General features: G+C 42.4%; 1 protein-coding gene across 4 annotated transcripts in view; it reads left to right on the top strand.

Moving 5' to 3' along the window:
- Positions 1-18,923, top strand: part of PRKDC (protein kinase, DNA-activated, catalytic subunit) — a 270,531-nt gene that overhangs the window by 65,398 nt on the left and 186,210 nt on the right. For 3 of the 4 annotated variants that reach the window (XR_011020922.1, XM_068237356.1, XM_068237358.1), the window contains 7 exons: positions 496-602; positions 2,074-2,164; positions 5,087-5,250; positions 7,219-7,371; positions 12,539-12,646; positions 16,168-16,394; positions 18,774-18,868. Coding sequence is in view for 3 of the 4 variants with exons in the window: in XM_068237356.1 (XP_068093457.1) it covers positions 496-602; positions 2,074-2,164; positions 5,087-5,250; positions 7,219-7,371; positions 12,539-12,646; positions 16,168-16,394; positions 18,774-18,868 (945 nt within the window). In the remaining variant the exon portion in view is untranslated. The remainder of the gene's footprint in view (positions 1-495; positions 603-2,073; positions 2,165-5,086; positions 5,251-7,218; positions 7,372-12,538; positions 12,647-16,167; positions 16,395-18,773; positions 18,869-18,923) is intronic. The other variant, XM_068237357.1, reaches the window with a different exon arrangement.

Here is an 18,923-nt window from a genome sequence, read left to right as displayed (position 1 = left end):
AGTAAACACTGCACGTCACAACGTGCAGTGAATATTAATTAGCCATGTGCCTGGCCGCCGCTCTCCTCCCCAACATGACTGCGCATGTGCAAACAGTCTAACGCGGCTTAAGCCGCTGTAACGCCGTAGCATGCTGCACTTTCGGAAAAGAACGTGCAGCGTTACATGTAACGCAACGTGGGCAGTGTGAACAGCCCACTTGTGTTACATTGCTGTGCGTTGGGGGAGCGTTACCGGCTGCACTAACGTGCGCCTGTAACGTCCCTGTGTGTAAGCAGCCTAAATAGATGTCAATCTTCAATAATTGTCCTGGAGTCCATAGATTTGTTTAAAAAAACATAAGTGTGAACACGTCGGCATCATTTGAGAAAGTATTTATAACTGTATTGCTATGGTAACAAAAGTTAAATGCAGTATGAATTTAGTTGATCTCCTTCAAATATCTGTATGTTGTTCCTAATGGGCGACCTGTTTTGTATTGCATTGTATTTTTAGATGGCGCACTTAGTGCTCAGGAAATAACTCGTCTGTCCCGTGCAACCCAAAAGGGTTTCAAGAAAGATCTTATTCGCCAAATAAAGCGATCAAAAACCCTATCAGTGGTATGTATGATCCTTTTTTGTTTTATTAGTCTAGGAAACTAAACATTGCTTGTCTTTATATATGAATGTAACAAATATATGCACATTACTTCGAATTGCCTGAAAAATGAAATCTGTCTTCACTATGGTCTGAAGCATGAAACACAGCATAAAAGTGATAAAAAAAAAGTTTTAAAGTTTCTGGAAGGGTTACTAGTCATTCTTCTACTTCACTCATACGTGGATTGATAAGACTGCCATTGCTGTACTGATATTATCAGGTTGTGTTCAGCTAATAGTAAGCTATGTAAACAATGCAGAAATCTTCTGCTGTATCCAGGGGATAAGCAAAGAACTTTCTTTCCTATATTTCCGGAGTAATTGCTAAATTACAAGTTATTCTGATAATTTGCCCGTAAACTGGAAATCTTATTAATTACCTACAGTAAAGTGCAAATATGCATTGAAAGGAGATCAGAGCAGTCGGTTTTTATCTATTTTTAATCTTTTAGAGAAAAAATTGAGTTTCATACCACTTTAAAAGTCAACCTGTATCTAGTCGCAAATGGCACCCCTCTCTCCCTCTAATCTTTCCAAAAATTACTTAAAGTTGTCTCTTGACATTGCTGTTTATTTACAGGTATAGCAAACAGCATACCAATATCTATCTTGCACTCCAAATGTTAAAGAAGCTGCCATGATGTTACTTTTAATTAGTAGAGTGCAGGTCACTGACTTGGGGCCTTCTCTCAAATAATTGAGGTCACATTACTATCAGTGACTGTGCTTTCAGTAGTTTGCAGAGCAAGAAGAGGCAGGGTACAACTCCAAGTCATAGACTACAGATCTGTGTTTAGTGGAGACTTCCTTGGTGCATGATAAAGGAGGAGGCACTTGGAGAGTCTGAAGCCTTCTAAAAATCATCTTTTTATTAGACATTTATTTTTAGCAATATCAGCAGTGCTAAAATGCTGCATTCCCATGGCAGAACGCTGTCATTAAACCCCCCCAAATCCCCGGGGCAAAAATGCGGGGAGCGCTTCCTGTAAGAGGCAGAGCTTAGCGCTGTAGCTCTGCCTTTACTCTCGTCGATCCCCGCTGATCGCTGCCTCTTCCCGCCCCGCTTAGTCTTCTTTCACTGAGAGGGCCGGCGGGAATTGATGCTAATGGAGGCAATGCTACAGCGCTAAGCTCTGCCTCCCCGGGCAGCAAAATCCATGACTTGGAACGTGGTGGAATTTTGCCCTGGTATCTAGGGGGTTTAATGACATTGTTCTGCCGCTCGAATGCAGCGTTTTAGCAGTGCTGATAGTGCTAAAGATAAATGTTTAATGAAAAGATGATTTTTAGAAGGCTTCAGACTCTGTTTAGCAAAGCACTGCTCTTTGTTGTACTCAAGCCTGAGTATCAGTCATAAATGTTTCAGTCCTGACAGGTTCTTTTTAAGGACAGAGGTTAACCCCTTGTTGTTCATATATTTTTTTTGTCTTAGAAGGAGGAGTCATCTTTAGCTGCAGTGAGGAACAGAGTTGTGCGAGTACTTGGGAGTCTTGGAGGACACATTAATCGCAGCTTGGTTACAGGTAAAAAAATAACATTGCAGTGTTGCATTATAAGGGTTTTTTCCTGACAAAAATTTTAGGTAAAGTTTAAAATACGTTGCTGTAATGTATAAAGCGACTTTGCCTGCTGTTACGCAAGTGACTACTTCTTCCATCTCCAGTGACCACAATTTACGGTATATAATTCTCATATGTCAACTTGGGCTGTGTGCCATTTAAGCGGTCTTCCCTGTTTTGCATTGTAAATGTACAATTGTCACATTTATAGTCTTATGGGGTATAACACTCCCAGTGTTATAACTTGTGTTTTTTATGCAAATGTAGCTAAGGGCAATATATATAATTCCCCATCACTCATTTCCTTATCCAGAATGAATTACACTTATGTTTTTGTAGTCATGTTGGTAGACTTTAGTGCTTTTTGCGGCAACTACACACAACGTTCTGCTGATGCAGATCACACTTTGGAAGCCTGAGCGGGTGCCGAAAGCACATTGGAGAATGTGCTAGTAATTTAGGTTTAGCTCTATATGCACTGGTGACAGTCCCTACATATTTGCTAGATCTTGTGATTCCTTATGTGAGCTTGCTGGTCAGTACCTTTGATCACATGACATAAACAAAGCTGCTTTTTTCTGTAGCTGGCATGAGGAATCAGAAGATGCAAAGACTGCTGCTAGCACTTGAGAAGTTGAGATGGCACACTCTGCACCACCACACAGTTTAATTGGTCTTTGGGTTGTGGAACGTAAACTTGAGAACATTCAAGGGTAGCAAAACAGGACCCGGCTTTTTAAGACCTCCATCATTTTTAGGACCTAATTTTAAGATGAAAAACTTTGGCCTAGGCCAATGTAGTCCTGAGTCCTCATTTTGAAACCTGGACTCCACTTCTGGCATAGAGGTGAGATATAAGATTCACCTGAGGCACACACAGTAGAATATGTAAGAGCAGAGAGACTTGACATCATACATTTTAAGGTACCATAACATGACTGTAGAGCATACATGCCAAACTCCAGCCCTGCGGGCCAAATCTGGCCCTCAGAGCCATTACATTTGGCCCCCAAGTGAGTTCCCCACTTTGCATTATTTTTGGCCCACTGTAGACCACCAGGGAAGCTATATTGGAGGTTAAATCCTAGATCACCAGGGAAGCCATATAGGGGAGATGGGGGGAAAGCACTAAACACTAAGGAATTGTATAGGGGAGGGTGGGGGCTATTAGACACCAGGGAACTATATAGGGGAGGGAGGACCACTACACACCAGGGAACTGTATAGGAAAGGAGGACGACCACTAGACACCAGGGAACTGTATAGGAGTTGGAGTGGAGCCATTAGACACTGGAGAACTTTATAAGGGAGGAAGGTGGCCTGTAGACATTGAGGTTGGCCCGTGACTAGGTCCCAGTGTTCAATTTCAGCCCACTTTGTATTTGAGTTTGACTCCCCTGCTGTTGAGGGAAGTAGATCAAAAAAAGGCCAAATAATATAGCATAAGACATATGACTATAGTAGGGATTAGATTGTGAGCCCCCTCAGAGATACAGTTAGTGATAAGACAATATACTGTGTACAGCGCTGTGGAAGATGTCGGCGCTATATAAATACTAAATAATAATAACCAATGCATATTAAAAGGAAAGAGGCAAAGAGGAGGTCCATCCAGAAAGTTGCTGCATGACTTAATTGCAGAGTCATCTATACTTGACGTAATATCAATATTGGAAAAAAGTGTTTCACAGCATTTAAGCCAAGGATCCCAGACTTTGTAGAGTACACTCCATAATTGCCAGGTTAACTTGTATAAATGGAGTGCAGGATTAAATTGATATACATTGAAAGTAAGTCGTCACCGCTCTTCTTACACTCTACAGAAATTGTCTTCCTGGCAAAGAACAGTAACTCCGTCAGCTTAACAGCAGCCCCTTTACCATCCCTAGCATACTTAAAATAATAAGCAGTTTCAATTTGTCCTGTACAATTGAGAGTATTTTAGACCAAAAGGCCTGGATGAATGGGCACTCCCAGCTCATATGCTTAAAAGTACCAGGGCTAAGGCTGCAATGCCAACAAAACATTTGGATTACTGGGTGTGAATTTGCATAAGCTCATGGGGGTGTGATATATACGTGGTGAAACCAACGCAACTGAATCGGCTTATCCCTTGAGTAAGTTAACCTTAAAGTGACCCTGAGACAGCAATTCTCCAATAAAATATACATACTTGGGGCTTCCTCCAGCCCCCTCCTGCCTGATCGCTCCCACGGCGTCCTCTTCTCCTTCCTCGTTCTTCCGAACTTGGCCCGGTCCGGAGCCAACTGTGCATGGACGGCCCAGCCGTGAGCGCCCTACTGCCTCGTTCACGCGCCTGGTGTCTTCTGTACCTATGCAGTATTACTGCGCAGGCGCAGAACGCTCACGGGAGCGCGCCTGGCCGGCCTGCTCAGGCGCCGACTGGCCTTGACTGATGGATTTTCTGTAGCCAGTACCGGAGGAATGAAGAGGGAGAAGAGGATGTCTTGGGAGCGATCAGGCTGGAGGGAACTGGAGGAAGCCCCAGGTATGCACATTTTATTGGGGGATCGCCGTCTCTGGTACATTTTTTAATCTTTTCTGTGTCCATATTTGTACTCAATCAGTTTAAAGTAGTACCTGGATATAGGGAGAAATTGGCAGCACTCTAATCAGGCTGCAGCTGAAATGACCACCAACAGAGGCATGCAGGGCACCCTAGAGGCTCAATACACACCTTGTATTCAAAACATATGCAAACTATGTACTAAAGTCTAAACTCACATTAAAACGGAATGCAAATTGAAATAGCCTGATCCCTGGAGTGCCCCATTTAACATTTTAGTGCCCCAACATTTCCGTCTAGCAGACAATTGCAATGCAGCTTTGTCAAACCAATTTGAATTTCTGATTTTCCCCCAATAGCTGCTTCTACAGAAGAAATGATGAAGAAACACGTCTCGTGGGACTCGGAGAAGAGACTAAGTTTTGCTGTTCCTTTTGTTGATATGAAACCTGTGATTTACTTGGACATATTTCTGCCTCGTGTCACTGATCTGGCACTCTCTGCTAGTGACAGACAGACAAAGGTGATCTTACCATGTCATCTTTTATATTTGAATTCATAATTTACTAATGTAAGAAGCTATCTGTGTAGCTTAGACTCGACATTCTCAACACATGGTATGCTTGCCCAGGGAGTACTTTAGTAGGCTTCAGGGGGTATTTGAACTTGCCATTGTCAGTGCATCGTAAATGGAAAAGTAAAGTCAGCAGCAAAGCTGCCAGAGGACTAGGGCTGGTCAATACCTTATAACAACTTTTGAGACTTAAAAGGATAAACTATGTATAAATACATCTGAAACATATAAATAGTAATTTAAAATCAAGTATAAACAATTGTAAAGCATTTTATTACAATTATTCAAGAAGGGTAGGAGGCGCCCGTAGACATATATCAGTGGTAGATAATATGGTAATAATAAATAATAAAGTAATAATAGAAAGGGTTCTCTTGTCCCTACCTTATAGTAGTGAAAATCACACGCAAGGTAGTAATAGATGATACTTAACTTTTATTGAGGCACAAATGACAACGCGTTTCTCGGCTACAGCCGCTTCCTCAGGTCTATGGATGTGCCTTTAAATACAGATGGCAGAATTCAAGATAGACATATAACACTCAGCACCGATAGTCATAAGTACACAAATAAACAATATGACCAATAAAACAATAATACAATAAGACAGTAGGATATATAGTCCATTGGTATAGCTTGTACAATAAAAACAAAAGGGTATAATCCATGGGCCCTGGTGGTAATATGTAAACACCGGTGGCTACCCATAGAGACAATAAATGTAATTAAAACATGTAATCAAAGATGCTGCTCAAAATTAGGACTAATAACCATAAAGGAATGTGCAAATCTGCAACTAAAACATATATAACCGAATGTGCAAATCTGCAACTAAAAAATATACATAGCTATATATGACTAGAATCACATAGAACTCTCATACAATACATAAAACATGAGACTATATGTGTGTGTGTGTATATATATATATATATGTATATGTATATATATATATATGTATATATATATATATATATATATATATATATATATATATATATATATATATATACATACATACATACATACATACATACATACATACATACATACATACATACATACATACATACATACATACATACATGTAAAAATTGCATACATAATGCATTGAGGCCAGAGAGATAATGTCCCATATCTGTATCTCAAACAATGTCTGATAAAAAATGTGCAATATAATATAACTCACGAGGGGGCCAGTAGATAATAGGTACACTGAGAGAAAGTTAACAAGTAGAATTGGACATTATTTAAAAGAGCTCCTTTGTGGAGTAATATATATGGGATCCAGAGATACCCACAGGGATTGACATTAGGTATCTGGGGGATGTCAGGGCTAGTGACTGATAAGATTAGTGTCAGTCATCCAGTGACTGACTAAGCATTACCTTGTACTCATACTGTGCTGCGTGATCTGGTTTTCTTGTATTCCTGTATTGTCGTATTGCTGTGTGTCATCCCAAATATTGTTGGTAACCTTAACTAATGTCCAGTGCTGTGTAATATGTTGGCGCTTTATAAATACAATAAATAAATAATACTGTTGCAAATAAATAAGCACCAAATGAAATATTTGTAACTATCCTGGGCTGGCCTTTTAAGGAAGAGACCATTTTTTGCCCCCGGTCTAACACTGTGATCATTATAATTGACTCACAGTGATCTCAGGATCCAATAAAATTGGCTTTTGACTAGTGCTTGGAGCTCAGCTGTCATTAGACAGGTGAGTGCAGCGGCGGCAGGGCGTGGCAAGAGGAAATTGAAATCTGCTCCCTGGCAAAAATGTCTCCAAACAAGGTTTAGATTACAGTAACCAACATCTGGAAGAGGTCAATAAACATTTGCTCACAGGTATTAATGTTTTGATAAACATACAGAATGTTTGCTTTAAATTCTTCTTATTTTTTTCCACCCTAGGTTGCAGCCTGTGAGCTTTTGCATAGTATTGTTGCATATATGTTGGGAAAAGCATCTCAAATGCCTGATGCTAAAGATGGACCTCCTCCCATGTACAGGCTGTATAAGCACACATTTCCTGTCCTACTCCGCTTGGCTTGTGATGTGGATCAGGTATGCAATGACAGGACTGGATATTTTATTAAAATATAGCCTCATTTTTCCATAGCCTGAATCTAATTTCTGTGAGGCTGGATGGATCTCCGGCCTTCCTTTGGTCCCAATACTCCAATCTCCTCTGCAGTATTCACCTTATGTGGCTCATCTCAACTCAGCTGAGAGACAGCTGTACATGTTGTCTCAGCACCCGGTTTGGCCCAGGCCTTCAAGTGCTCAAGGTATTGAGACTGAGGCCTAGAAGTTCAAAATACCACCAGAACCACACTAGACAGGTACAACAGGCAGAATAGTGGAAAATCTGGGTCACCAATGAGAGATCATATAGTGAGGTATAAATTGTTATCTATGGCAAATCTAGTAACAAGGCAAGGGTCATACACTGGAGTTTAGATAAATTAGTTAACTATTGTTAACATGGATAATACAAGAGCAGGTCAGATACAGGTTCAGTCTAGGAGGAATTCCAATACACGGTCCAGAGATCATGCAAAGGGTCTAGCACAGATAATGCACAGAAAACACACCCAGCAATGTAGCACAATGCAGCTAACCACTATCATGGATCAGGCTTAAAGGGAACCTAACTGAGGATATGTTTTTTCCCTTTTAAAATACTAGTTGCCTGACTCTCATGATGATCCTGTGTCTCTAATACTTTTAGTCACAGCCCCTCAACAAGCATGTAGATCAGGTGCTCTGACTGAAGTCAGACTGGATTAGCTGCATGCTTGTTTCAGGTGTGTGATTCAGCCACTACTGCAGCCAAAGATATCAGCAGGACAGCCAAGCAACTGGTATTGTTTAAAAGGAAAAATCCATATCCCTCTTAAGGTTCCCTTCCAATAGTAGCAGAGCAGGATGGAACAAAAATCCTGACAGCCTACTGGCAATTCCTGTTATACTGCAGCCAAGCCTGCAGTACCTGCTTTTCACCACTAAAGGCACCATCTGAGAGAAGATGATGAGGGACGAGCCATGCCCTCAGGAAGTCCTAGACGTGCTCCGCTTCTGCGGATACCCCACTGATTCACAGCCGAGGACAGCCCCCTGAGCCAGCTCTGCACAAGCGCTGGATGTAGTTGTGATGTTATGTGCATGCGCAAAACACTCCCGGCCGTGGACACACGCAGCCGGTTCAGTACCTGTGCAGTAATGCCCGACCCAGCTGACCAGGAAGTGGTTGCGGGGGACATTTGTGGGCAAAAAGAGGCTGAAGGAGGGGATTGGTGGGCATGAGGACTAGTTTATACACATTCCTGCTTCCCAACAACCTCAGCAGATTTTTTTTCCCTCTGACATTCCTTGGTGAATTTACAGAACTGTTAAAGAGGAATTTCCGCCTAAACAAACATACTGTCATTAAGTTACATTAGTTATGTTAATTAAATTAGATAGGTAATATAATCTCTTACCCACACTGTTTTAAAAGAACAGGCAAATGTTTGATTTCATAATGGCAGCCATCTTTTTGGTTGAAAGGAGGTGACAGGGAGCATGAGACATAGTTCCAACTGTCCTGTGTCCTGAGCACCTCTCCCAGTTGCTAGGCAACGTGAATAACAACATAGGAAATCCCATCATGCTCTGCACAGCATCAAGGAAAAAAAGCCCGGGCTATTTTTCTTTGATGGGTGGAGCTTAGCTAAAAATGCAGCTAAAAATGATGCTTTGGTAAGAAAAACAAAGTTCTGATGCTGTGAAACTGTTAAAGAAACACCAAGCCTTTTCAGTTCTGCTGAGTAGATTTTTAGTCCGGAGGTTCACTTTAAGGTCATTGTCATGTTAAAGAGAGTCTGAAGCGAGAATAGATCTCGCTTCAGACCTCATAGCTAGCAGGGGCATGCGTGCCCCTGCTAAAACGCCACTATAGCGCGGCTTAACGGGGGTCCCTGTCCCCCCAAACCCCCTCCGTGCAGCGGGGGAGCGCTTCCTGGTTGGGGCAGGGCTAACCGCCGCAGCCCTGCCCCATGCGCGTCTGTCAGACGCGTATCTCCGCCTCTCCCCCGCCCCTCTCAGTCTTCCTTCACTGAGAGGGGCGGGGGAGAGGCGGCGATGCGCGTCTGATAGACGCGCTGGGAGGCAGGGCTGCGGCGGTTAGCCCTGCCTCCAGGAAGAGTTTTCCCTACGACCATTTTACGACCAACTTTTGCGGGGGGTGGGTTGGGGGTGAAGGGACCCCCGTTAAGCCGCGGGATAGCGGCGTTTTAGCAGGGGCACACGTGCCCCTGCTATATATAAGACCTGAAGCGAGATTTAGTCTCGCTTCAGTGTCTCTTTAAGTCTAGTTTTGATTGAGTTTTAGGGTGCGTAAACACCCACCTGGACCGGAATTCGGTCCTGGAGGCAACAGTTTGAGACTCTCTGCTGTTCTATTGGTTAAAAGGGTAGATCCTAGGTTTTCAGGAAGCAAAACAAAGGGACAACGTAACTTGTGGGGAATAAGCTCTTTTAAAGAGAATCTGAAGCCATTAAAAAAAAAAAAGATACTTACAATTCAGTTTTGCTTCAGACTCCCTTTAAGACACATTTAGATTCAAAAGGCTTAAGGGCCCTTTTCCACTAGTAATCGCTAGCGCTTTCGCTAAATGCTAGCGATTGCGATTCAGTAAGTCCCACATTTTTTCCCGCGATTGCAATTTTGCTATGCAATGCATTGCATAGCAAAATCACAGTAAAAATCGCTCCGAGGTGTGATCGCGCTTTTGTAAAAATCGAATTGCGGTAGTGGAAATTACCTACTGCGATTCCTATGTTATTATGCAACCCATAGCGATTTAAAAATCGCTATCGATTTGCGATTCAACATTGTAATCTCCGCTAGTGGAAAAGGGCCCTTAACTCTATTTTACCATTTACTTTTTAATTTACCTGTGCTGAGAAAGAGCTGCATGTTGGAAGAATGCCCAGGTTTCATAGGGACCTAATTTAGCACTAACCATATCTTGGGACAAGATTTCTCCATCATGTCAAAAAGTTTCGGCTGAGTGTAAGTTACATACGGTAAAGTTCCTCTTTAAGACTGTTCCCACTTGAGCATAGAACAGACATTTTTTGTCCAGTCTTCGCTCATTGCTAAATGGACAGTGAAAAGCTCCTATTTTATAAATAGGAGACGTTCACACTTGTGAGCCTGGAACAGATCTGTGGGATCTGTTGCGGTAAGCGAACCACACTTCTGTGCAGTCTGCGATAATCCCGGGCAGGTGGATGCATTCCCCCATATAGCCTATGGAGGTAATGCATCTGCCCTGGGCTAAAGCTGGACCATTGGAGCCGACATTACACTGTCTGCTCCCGCTGATCCGGTGTAAGTGGGAACCGAGCCTAAGGCCTGTAGATATAGACTTTTGAGACTACTGAATAACTGAGGTCAAACTGATCTCATAAGCCTGTGTACACACTACCTTTTAACCACTTAAAGAGACACTGAAGCGGAAAAAAAATATGATATAATGAATTGGTTGTGTAGTATGGATAATTACTAGAAGATTAGAAGCAAAGAAAATATTCTCATATTTTTAATTGCAGTTATACAGTGTTTTTCATAACATTGCATCATTCTCTAATATGTGCAGTTTACACAACACTCAGCATTCTAAATGTTTTTACAGAGCAGACTGTGAACTATTGACCTGTCCTCTGGCAAATAAAAAGAAAATCCTAGACTGACAGCTCAGATAACAACCTTCAGAGCTCTCTGCGACTTTGAAAGTCATAGAGCCCAATGGCTCCTTTGCATAGATAACTGGAGTCTCTCAACTCTTCCTGTACTGGAAACAACATTAGACTTATGTCTCTGCTCCTAATATTTTATTTTTGAGCTGTACTACACATACAAATTATATCATAATGTTTTTTTCGCTTCAGTGTCTCTTTAAGGATCACAGGACCCCCCCCAGTGACCAATCTATTTTTTACAATTCAGTGCTCTGCAGCTTTAATAGCTCGCTGCAGAGCCGAACAACTTAGCACACAAATGAATTCCCCCCACCTTTTCTGCCCACCAACATAGCTTTCTGTTGGTGGGCTCTGATTGCTGCTGCAGGCTGTTTTGTTTTTTTTAATTAGTTTTACTAATTAATTTTTAATAGCATTTTCTATTCTTTTTATTCATTTATTTCCCTCCCTCCTTCTTACAGCCAATCAGGGCGATCCTCTCAGGCATCAGCCTATCAGAGGGGATCGCGTTTGGAGTGTCTCTGAGGGAGCAGTCAAGTCACCGGGCTGTCCCCAGTACAGCGATGCATTAGATCGCAGCGCTGTACAACATAAGCAAATGGCAGTTTGTTTTTTTTACAGTCTGCTGGCGGTGATCACCACTGGCAGACTGTTGACAGAGCTGTGCTCCGTCACTCAAACAGGGATGCGTGCACCGATGCGATTCCCTGCAAAACACTCCCCCAGGACTTGATGCCAGTCCTGGGGGAGCCACCTTGCGACCAATTGGCGTTACTCGGTCACAAGGATGTTAATGTGACAGCTGTTAGGAAAGGGATTTGTTTGGCAGATGGCTCATTCATGCATGCCCTCCTGCAATCTAATAACTCTGCTTTCCTTTTAAAGTGAACCTAAAGTCACTTAAAAAAAACGAGATTAACTCACCTGGGGCTTCCCTCAGCCCCCTGCAGACGATCGGTGCCCTCGCAGCTCCGCTCCGATGTCCCAGGACCCGCCGGCGAGCACTTCCGGCTTGGCCGTCACCGGCCGACAGGGATGGGAACGCGAGTGATTGTTCGCGTTCCCAGCCTGTATATCGCCCCCTATGCTGCTATTGCGACCTCCTGGCCGCAATAGCAGCATAGGGGGCAATATACAGGCTGGGAACGCAAACAATCACTCGCGTTCCCATCCCTGTCGGCCGGTGACGGCCAAACCGGAAGTGCTCGCCGGCGGGTCCTGGGACATCGGAGCGGAGCTGCGAGGGCACCGATCGTCTGCAGGGGGCTGAGGGAAGCCCCAGGTGAGTTAATCTCGTTTTTTTTTAAGTGACTTTAGGTTCACTTTAATGTCTATTAGCTGAAGGACTACCTTATAAAATTGTCATATCTGTTTTACTAAATACGTTTAGTTTGATAATACAGTAATGTTTGTCCTTCTATTTCCTTCAAAACTGCCTTGTTTTGAATTTTTTAATACTTAGAATTTCATATTTTTTACTTAGGTAACAAGACAGCTATATGAGCCGCTTGTAACGGGTCTTATTCATTGGTTCACGAACAACAGGAAGTTTGAAAGCAATGACACGGTGGCTCTACTGGAAGCTATTTTGGTATGTCTTAACATATTAAAAAATGTTTTGTATATTTTGGAGTTGATTCTGTTTTTAGTTCTGATAAGCCAAATAATGTTGTTCCTGATGGGAAAAGTTTCAGGCAGGCAGGTTTATTAAAGAGACTCTAACAAAATTTTCAGCCTCATTTCTTCTATCCAATAAGTTCCTATACCTGTTCTAATGTGGTCTGGATTACTGCCACCTTTTCTAGTTGCACTGTCTCTATAATATATCTTATCTTCTTTCCTTTCTCAGGCTTTGTTGACATTAGAGAGGAATGCACTGCCTCTGCTGTGATAGGGAAAAGTTATGCATGCCCTCTGCACACCCCTGCAGGCTCTGTGTGTGTGCTGTTGGTTATCTCTCACAGACAGGTCTCTGCTCTCAGTTTCAGCTTGTCCTGCTGAGAAACTGTGCGAATCCCTGACAGGAGTGCAAATATTTCACTCTGTAATAAAAACTTGAATTATACTGTAATACACACACACACACACACACACACACACACACACACACACACACACACACACACACACACACACACACACACACACACACACACACACACACACACACACACACACACACACACACACACACACACACACACACACACACACACACACACACACACACACACACACACACACACACACACACACACACACACACACACACACACACACACACACACACACACACACACACACACACACGATAAAGTTCATTATTTTCTGTAATGTACTGATAAACAGACTTTCATATAATTTAGATTCATTACACACAACTGAAGTAGTTGGAGCCTTTTGTTTTTCTTATTGATGATTTTGGCATACAGCTCATGAAAACCCAAATTTCCTATCTCAAAAAATTAGCATATTTCATCCGACCAATAAAAGGTGAAGTTTTTAAAACAAAACTGGCACTGCTCAGGTGTTATGGAGGCCCAGGATCCTTCGATAGCGGCCTTAAGCTCATCCAGAGTGTTGGGTCTTGCGTCTCTCAACTTTCTCTTCACAATATCCCACAGATTCTCTTTGGGGTTCAGGTCAGGAGAGTTGGCAGGCCAATTGAGCACAGTAATACCATGGTCAGTAAATAATTTACCAGTGGTTTTGGCACAGTGAGCAGGTGCCAGGTCGTGTTGAAAAATGAAATGCTTTTTGAGATAGGAAATTTGAGTTTTCATAAGCTGTATGCCAAAATCATCAATACGAAAACCAATAAAAGGCTTGAACTACTTCAGTTGTGTGTAATGAATCTAAATTATATGAAAGTCTAATGTTTATCAGTACATTACAGAAATAATTTAAAGGCCATGTTTTTTGTTTGTAAACACTGCCTAAAACTGGCGATTAAAAGCCAGGATTGCGACGGAAATGGCAAAGAGGAATCCAGGAGATCACAGTGACTAAATTGGTATGTTTTTTTTTTTTTGTTATGTTTTGTTTTTTTATGTTATGTTATGTTTTTTTTGTTGTTGTTGTTTTTTATGTTTTTTTAAAGGGGAACTGAAGAGAGAGGTATTTGGAGGCTGTCATGTTTATTTCCTTTTAGACAATACCAGTTGCCTGGCAGCCCTGCTAAACCTCTGCCTCTAATACTATTAGCCATAGCCCCTGAACAAGCATGCAGCAGATCAAGTGTTTCAGTGGTTCAGACTTATAAGTCTGATCTGACAAGACTAGCTGCATGCTTGTTTCTGGTTTTAATCAGATACTACTGCAGAGAAATAGACCAGCAGGGCTGCCAGGCAACTGGTATTGATTAAAAGGAAATAAACATGACAGCCTCCATATACCTCTCTCTTCAGTTCCCCTTTAAGGCTCATATTGTAAAAAAAAAAAAAAAAATTCTTTACCAGCACTCCAGGTAACATGAAAGGCTCCTCATTCTACTAAAACCAGCCTAATACAAAAGATAACCTCGACCTCCCCCCTTCCAAAGCCATAGGAGGGCCTTCCTTCCAGCATCCTTGTGGGTTCTGGATGGCGGCTGCATCACGACAGCAATCTAGCCTCTTGTTGTCATTTCTGGGAGACTGAGTAACACCTGGGCTCCTCATCACTTTCCATTGCTACTTTTAGAGCATAGATATGGCTATTACAGCCAGCAACCACACCCTCCCGTTCTTTGGCCTTTGTATGAAAAGGAGTCATGGGAGGAGTCATAAGGTAAGATAAGGGGCTTGGACTGCTGCTCAATCCCCTCATTCCCCTTATACATTACCCACACAAGGGAAGTTTCCCTGCCTGCGTGGATTTCCTCCAGGCTCTCCAGCTTCCACACACATCAGAAAATCATACAAATAAGCTGTATGGATTTCCCCCTAAAAATTGACTAAAAACTACAATTAACATATATGACTCTGGTAGGGATTTGGTTGGAAGTCACGGTTAGTGGCAAAACTATATACTTCGTTCAGTGCTTCAGCACGAGCACAACTATATTCACCCCCCAGAACGTTTCCTGGCCCAGTGTCACATAATGGCCCCACAATGCTTCTTGATTTCACATAGACGATGCCCCTGTGAGGGAAGGTAGTTCATGACAAACACACCCATGATCTAAAACCTCCTACTAAGCTAAGAAATAATGGCTGCCACCGGTATAACCCTAGTTATGAAAAGAGACGGGTGAAAAGCATGCACTGAAATGCTCACAGGCTTGAAGAAGTGTTTATTTATCTTTTTAGTGTTAGGTTTGGTTTGGGTCCGCTTTAATAACAGCTCTGCAGAATCTCATAACAGCTCCTGTGTAAGTCTTATTGCAAGCAGGTTGACATGCTCATATGACATTTATAAAGTTTGTATGCTGACCACAAACAGTTAAAAGCGGGAGGAGGGAACTGGATCAGTTGATCTGCTTTGTGCTAGTAGGAAGGAACTCCTGACTATAAAGAGGTTCTGGATATGTCCTTGCAGAAGTCAGACACATACTTTAAACACATTTATTGCAAAAAGTGGAGACATGCAATGTGCAAAACTTTGTGCATTGTTTATTAAAGCAAATGTACTATCCTATACACGTCAAATTGGCCGCCAGCAATAGCTGTAACCCGAATTGGAGGGTGAATAGTAATTTACACCGCTGGGAAATTTGCCCCAGCAAGATGAGCCGTTTTTTGGCTTCACCCAGCACCCAAATTTCCCGGCCCCCATTTTACATGTATGCGTATAAGCAGGGATTCTTTTCAACATTGTCCTAAAATATAAATGTCTTGTTATATTAACTAAACGTTATGTCGGTAGTGTCAACATTTGTATTTAAAAACAACTATTAATTATTTTAAGCCACACATTCATAGGCAATTCATTCATGATCTAGAGTTTAGAATCAGAGATGTGCAAGTCCTTTCTGCAGGAACCTAGAGTAGGAGTTAATATCATGGCTCAAATTATCCTTCTAATGGCAATATAGTCATTTAACATTCTTTGTTGTACATTGTAGTTTGCTTTGCCCCTTTTTTCTTACATACTTATGTGTGATAACTTTGAATGTTTTGTTGCCTCTTGAAGGATGGGATTGTGGATCCTGTTGACAGCACATTGCGGGACTTCTCTGGACAATGTATCAGAGAGTTTTTAAAGTGGTCAATAAAACAGACAACACCACAACAGCAAGAGCGAAGCCCTGTGAACACGCAGTCTCTGTTTAAACGTCTCTACAGCCTTGCTCTGCATCCCAACGCTTTCAAGAGACTGGGGGCAGCTCTTGCATTCAACAACATTTACAAAGAGTTCAGGTACGCAGTTCAGTATTAATACCCTGCAGTGCTGAGCAAGAGATGTCTGGTGAGGTGTATGAATATAGTGGCTCAGCTGCTGCCATGTGTTTCTCCAGAAAGTTTCCAGAGGTGTCTGCAAATGTTCATGCTTTTTAAGAGATATGTTTTTGCAATAAAGTAAAATCTATAGTAATAAGGGAATAGAGAGAAAACAATGCATACTAAAGCTACAGTAGCATACATGTCACTGGGAACATTTTTCATAACTTAGTTTACCTATAATCAGAGTGCAAAGCCCTTGTCTGCTTTCTCCCTAACAGCCTACTCTGTCCTGGGGAAAGAGGAGGGGGAATGCATAGGAGTTGTCCTTATGCAGATCACAGCATGAACTCCAATAGCAGCCAGATGAGGAATTTGCTTTTAACTTAGTGGATTACTGAATAGGAGGGATATTTGTACACATGCTTGTCAGCTGAAATGTTCATAAATGATTATTTCATTGGCATAATTCTGGTGCATATGCATAGCTTAAAAGGATTCTATACCACTGGAGAACAGAGTAACCAAGCAGCTCAGGGTGACCCAAACTACTAGGAATGTATAGGGGATAAAAGGGACTAAAAAGCCCTCCTACTAAAAAAAAACCAAACAAACAAAAAAACAAAACAAATCTTGGTGTATTTGCCTTCTTAAATCAGAAGGAAATCTGCAATAATTCAGCTATTACTGAACATTTGTGGTTACCCACAATGCACTACTACTGAATATGCAAATTATCCCTTTTCACCTTGGTAAGCCAAGCAAGCATCCAGAACCGCTGGTGTATAGCAAGCCTAAAGCTTTAAATTTTACACAGCCATATCAAACACACATGTAGACAGCCTGTTTCTGACTTTGGTCCTCATCAGTACATGGCAGGGATCGATAAGGCTGATAAGCTCCATCTCATACAGCCTTATCAATTCCTGCCATGTACTGATGAGAAACAGGCTGTCTACACGTAGGTTTGATATGGCTGTGTAAAATTTAAAGCTATAGGCTTGCTATACACCAGCGGTTCTGGATGCTTGCTTGGCTTACCAAGGGTGAAAAGCGATAATTTGCATATTCAGTAGTAGTGCATTGTGGGTAACCACAAATGTTCACTAATAGCTGAATTATTGCAGATTTCCTTCTGTTTTAAAGAGAACCCGAGGTGTGTTTAAAGAATGTTATCTGCATACAGAGGCTGGATCTGCCTATACAGCCCAGCCTCTGTTGCTATCCCAAGGTCCCCCTGCACTCTGCAGTCCCTCATAAATCACAGCCATGCTGTGAGGCTGTGTTTACATCTGTAGTGTCAGTCTCAGCTGCTCCCCCGCCTCCTGCATAGCTCTGGTCCCTGCCCCCGTCCCTTCCCTCCAATCAGCAAGGAGGGAAGGGATGCAGGCGGGGACTGGAGTTCTGCAGGAGGCGGGGAGAGCAGAAGACTGACACTATAGAGATAAACACAGCTCAGCTGACAAGCTGTTTGTCAGCAGCGTGGCTGTGATTTATGAGGGATTGCAGAGTGCAGGGGGACCTTAGGGGGGTTTGGGATAGCAACAGAGGCTGGGCTGTATAGGCAGATCCAGCCTCTGTATGCAGATAATATTCTTCAAACCCACCTCGGGTTCTCTTTAAGAAGGCAAATACACCAAGCTATACCACTGGAGAAACCGGCTATATCAGAACAGCCCTTCTATTTCTCCCAGTGTCGTCCCCGGCCATGTGATAGTGAGCACTGCATGCGACACACTCGGAGGCGTCCAGGCTGGAGAACGCCTGGCCAAACAAACATTTTGGTGGGGTGCGTTCAATGCTAGGTGCACATTTAGGTGGGCGTGGTGCCATGGGATGGAGGAGCAGGGGTGACATCGGGAGTTTGGCTGCTCTTTCTGACAGTAGCACCCAGTGGGAGAAGCCACATTGGAAAATAAATTGGATTAGGTAAGTATTAGACAGCCTCTTCTATTCCACTGCCCCTGACAGTTCCTAAAATGCAGGGTGTCTGACCGTTTTTGTAAGGCAGTGCATCTGACTGACAGTTCCAATAATGAAGTGCAACTGACTGACTGTTGCCATAAGGCAGTGAATCCTATGGACTTTTCCAGTAATGCAGTGTATTCAGCTGACATTTACCATAAGCAGTGCCTTGAACTGACAGTTCCAATAATGCAGTGCATCTGACTGACAGTTTCAATAATGCAGTTCATCTGACTGACAGTTTCAATAATGCAGTTCATCTGACTGACAGTTGCCATCTGACTCACAGTTTACATTTCAAACTTGTTAGAGAAGTGCTAATTATAGGGAAAATCCCCCTCAGCTTGGCGATGGTTTATGTGATTGTGTGTCTCTTGATTGTTTTGCTCTTAGAGAAGAGTCAGCATTGGTGGAGCAGTTTGTGTTTGAAGCGCTGGTGATTTACATGGAAAGCCTGGCATTATCTCATGCTGATGAAAAATCTTTAGGTAAGATTAAGAAAGTTTTTTTTGTAGTAAAATTCACTCTTTCCAAATTGACCAT

Source organism: Hyperolius riggenbachi, chromosome 5, assembly GCF_040937935.1.
Source record: "Hyperolius riggenbachi isolate aHypRig1 chromosome 5, aHypRig1.pri, whole genome shotgun sequence".
NCBI lineage: Eukaryota > Metazoa > Chordata > Amphibia > Anura > Hyperoliidae > Hyperolius > Hyperolius riggenbachi.
Note: the sequence above shows the minus strand (reverse complement) of the source record. Positions and strands in the feature narration are given on the sequence as shown.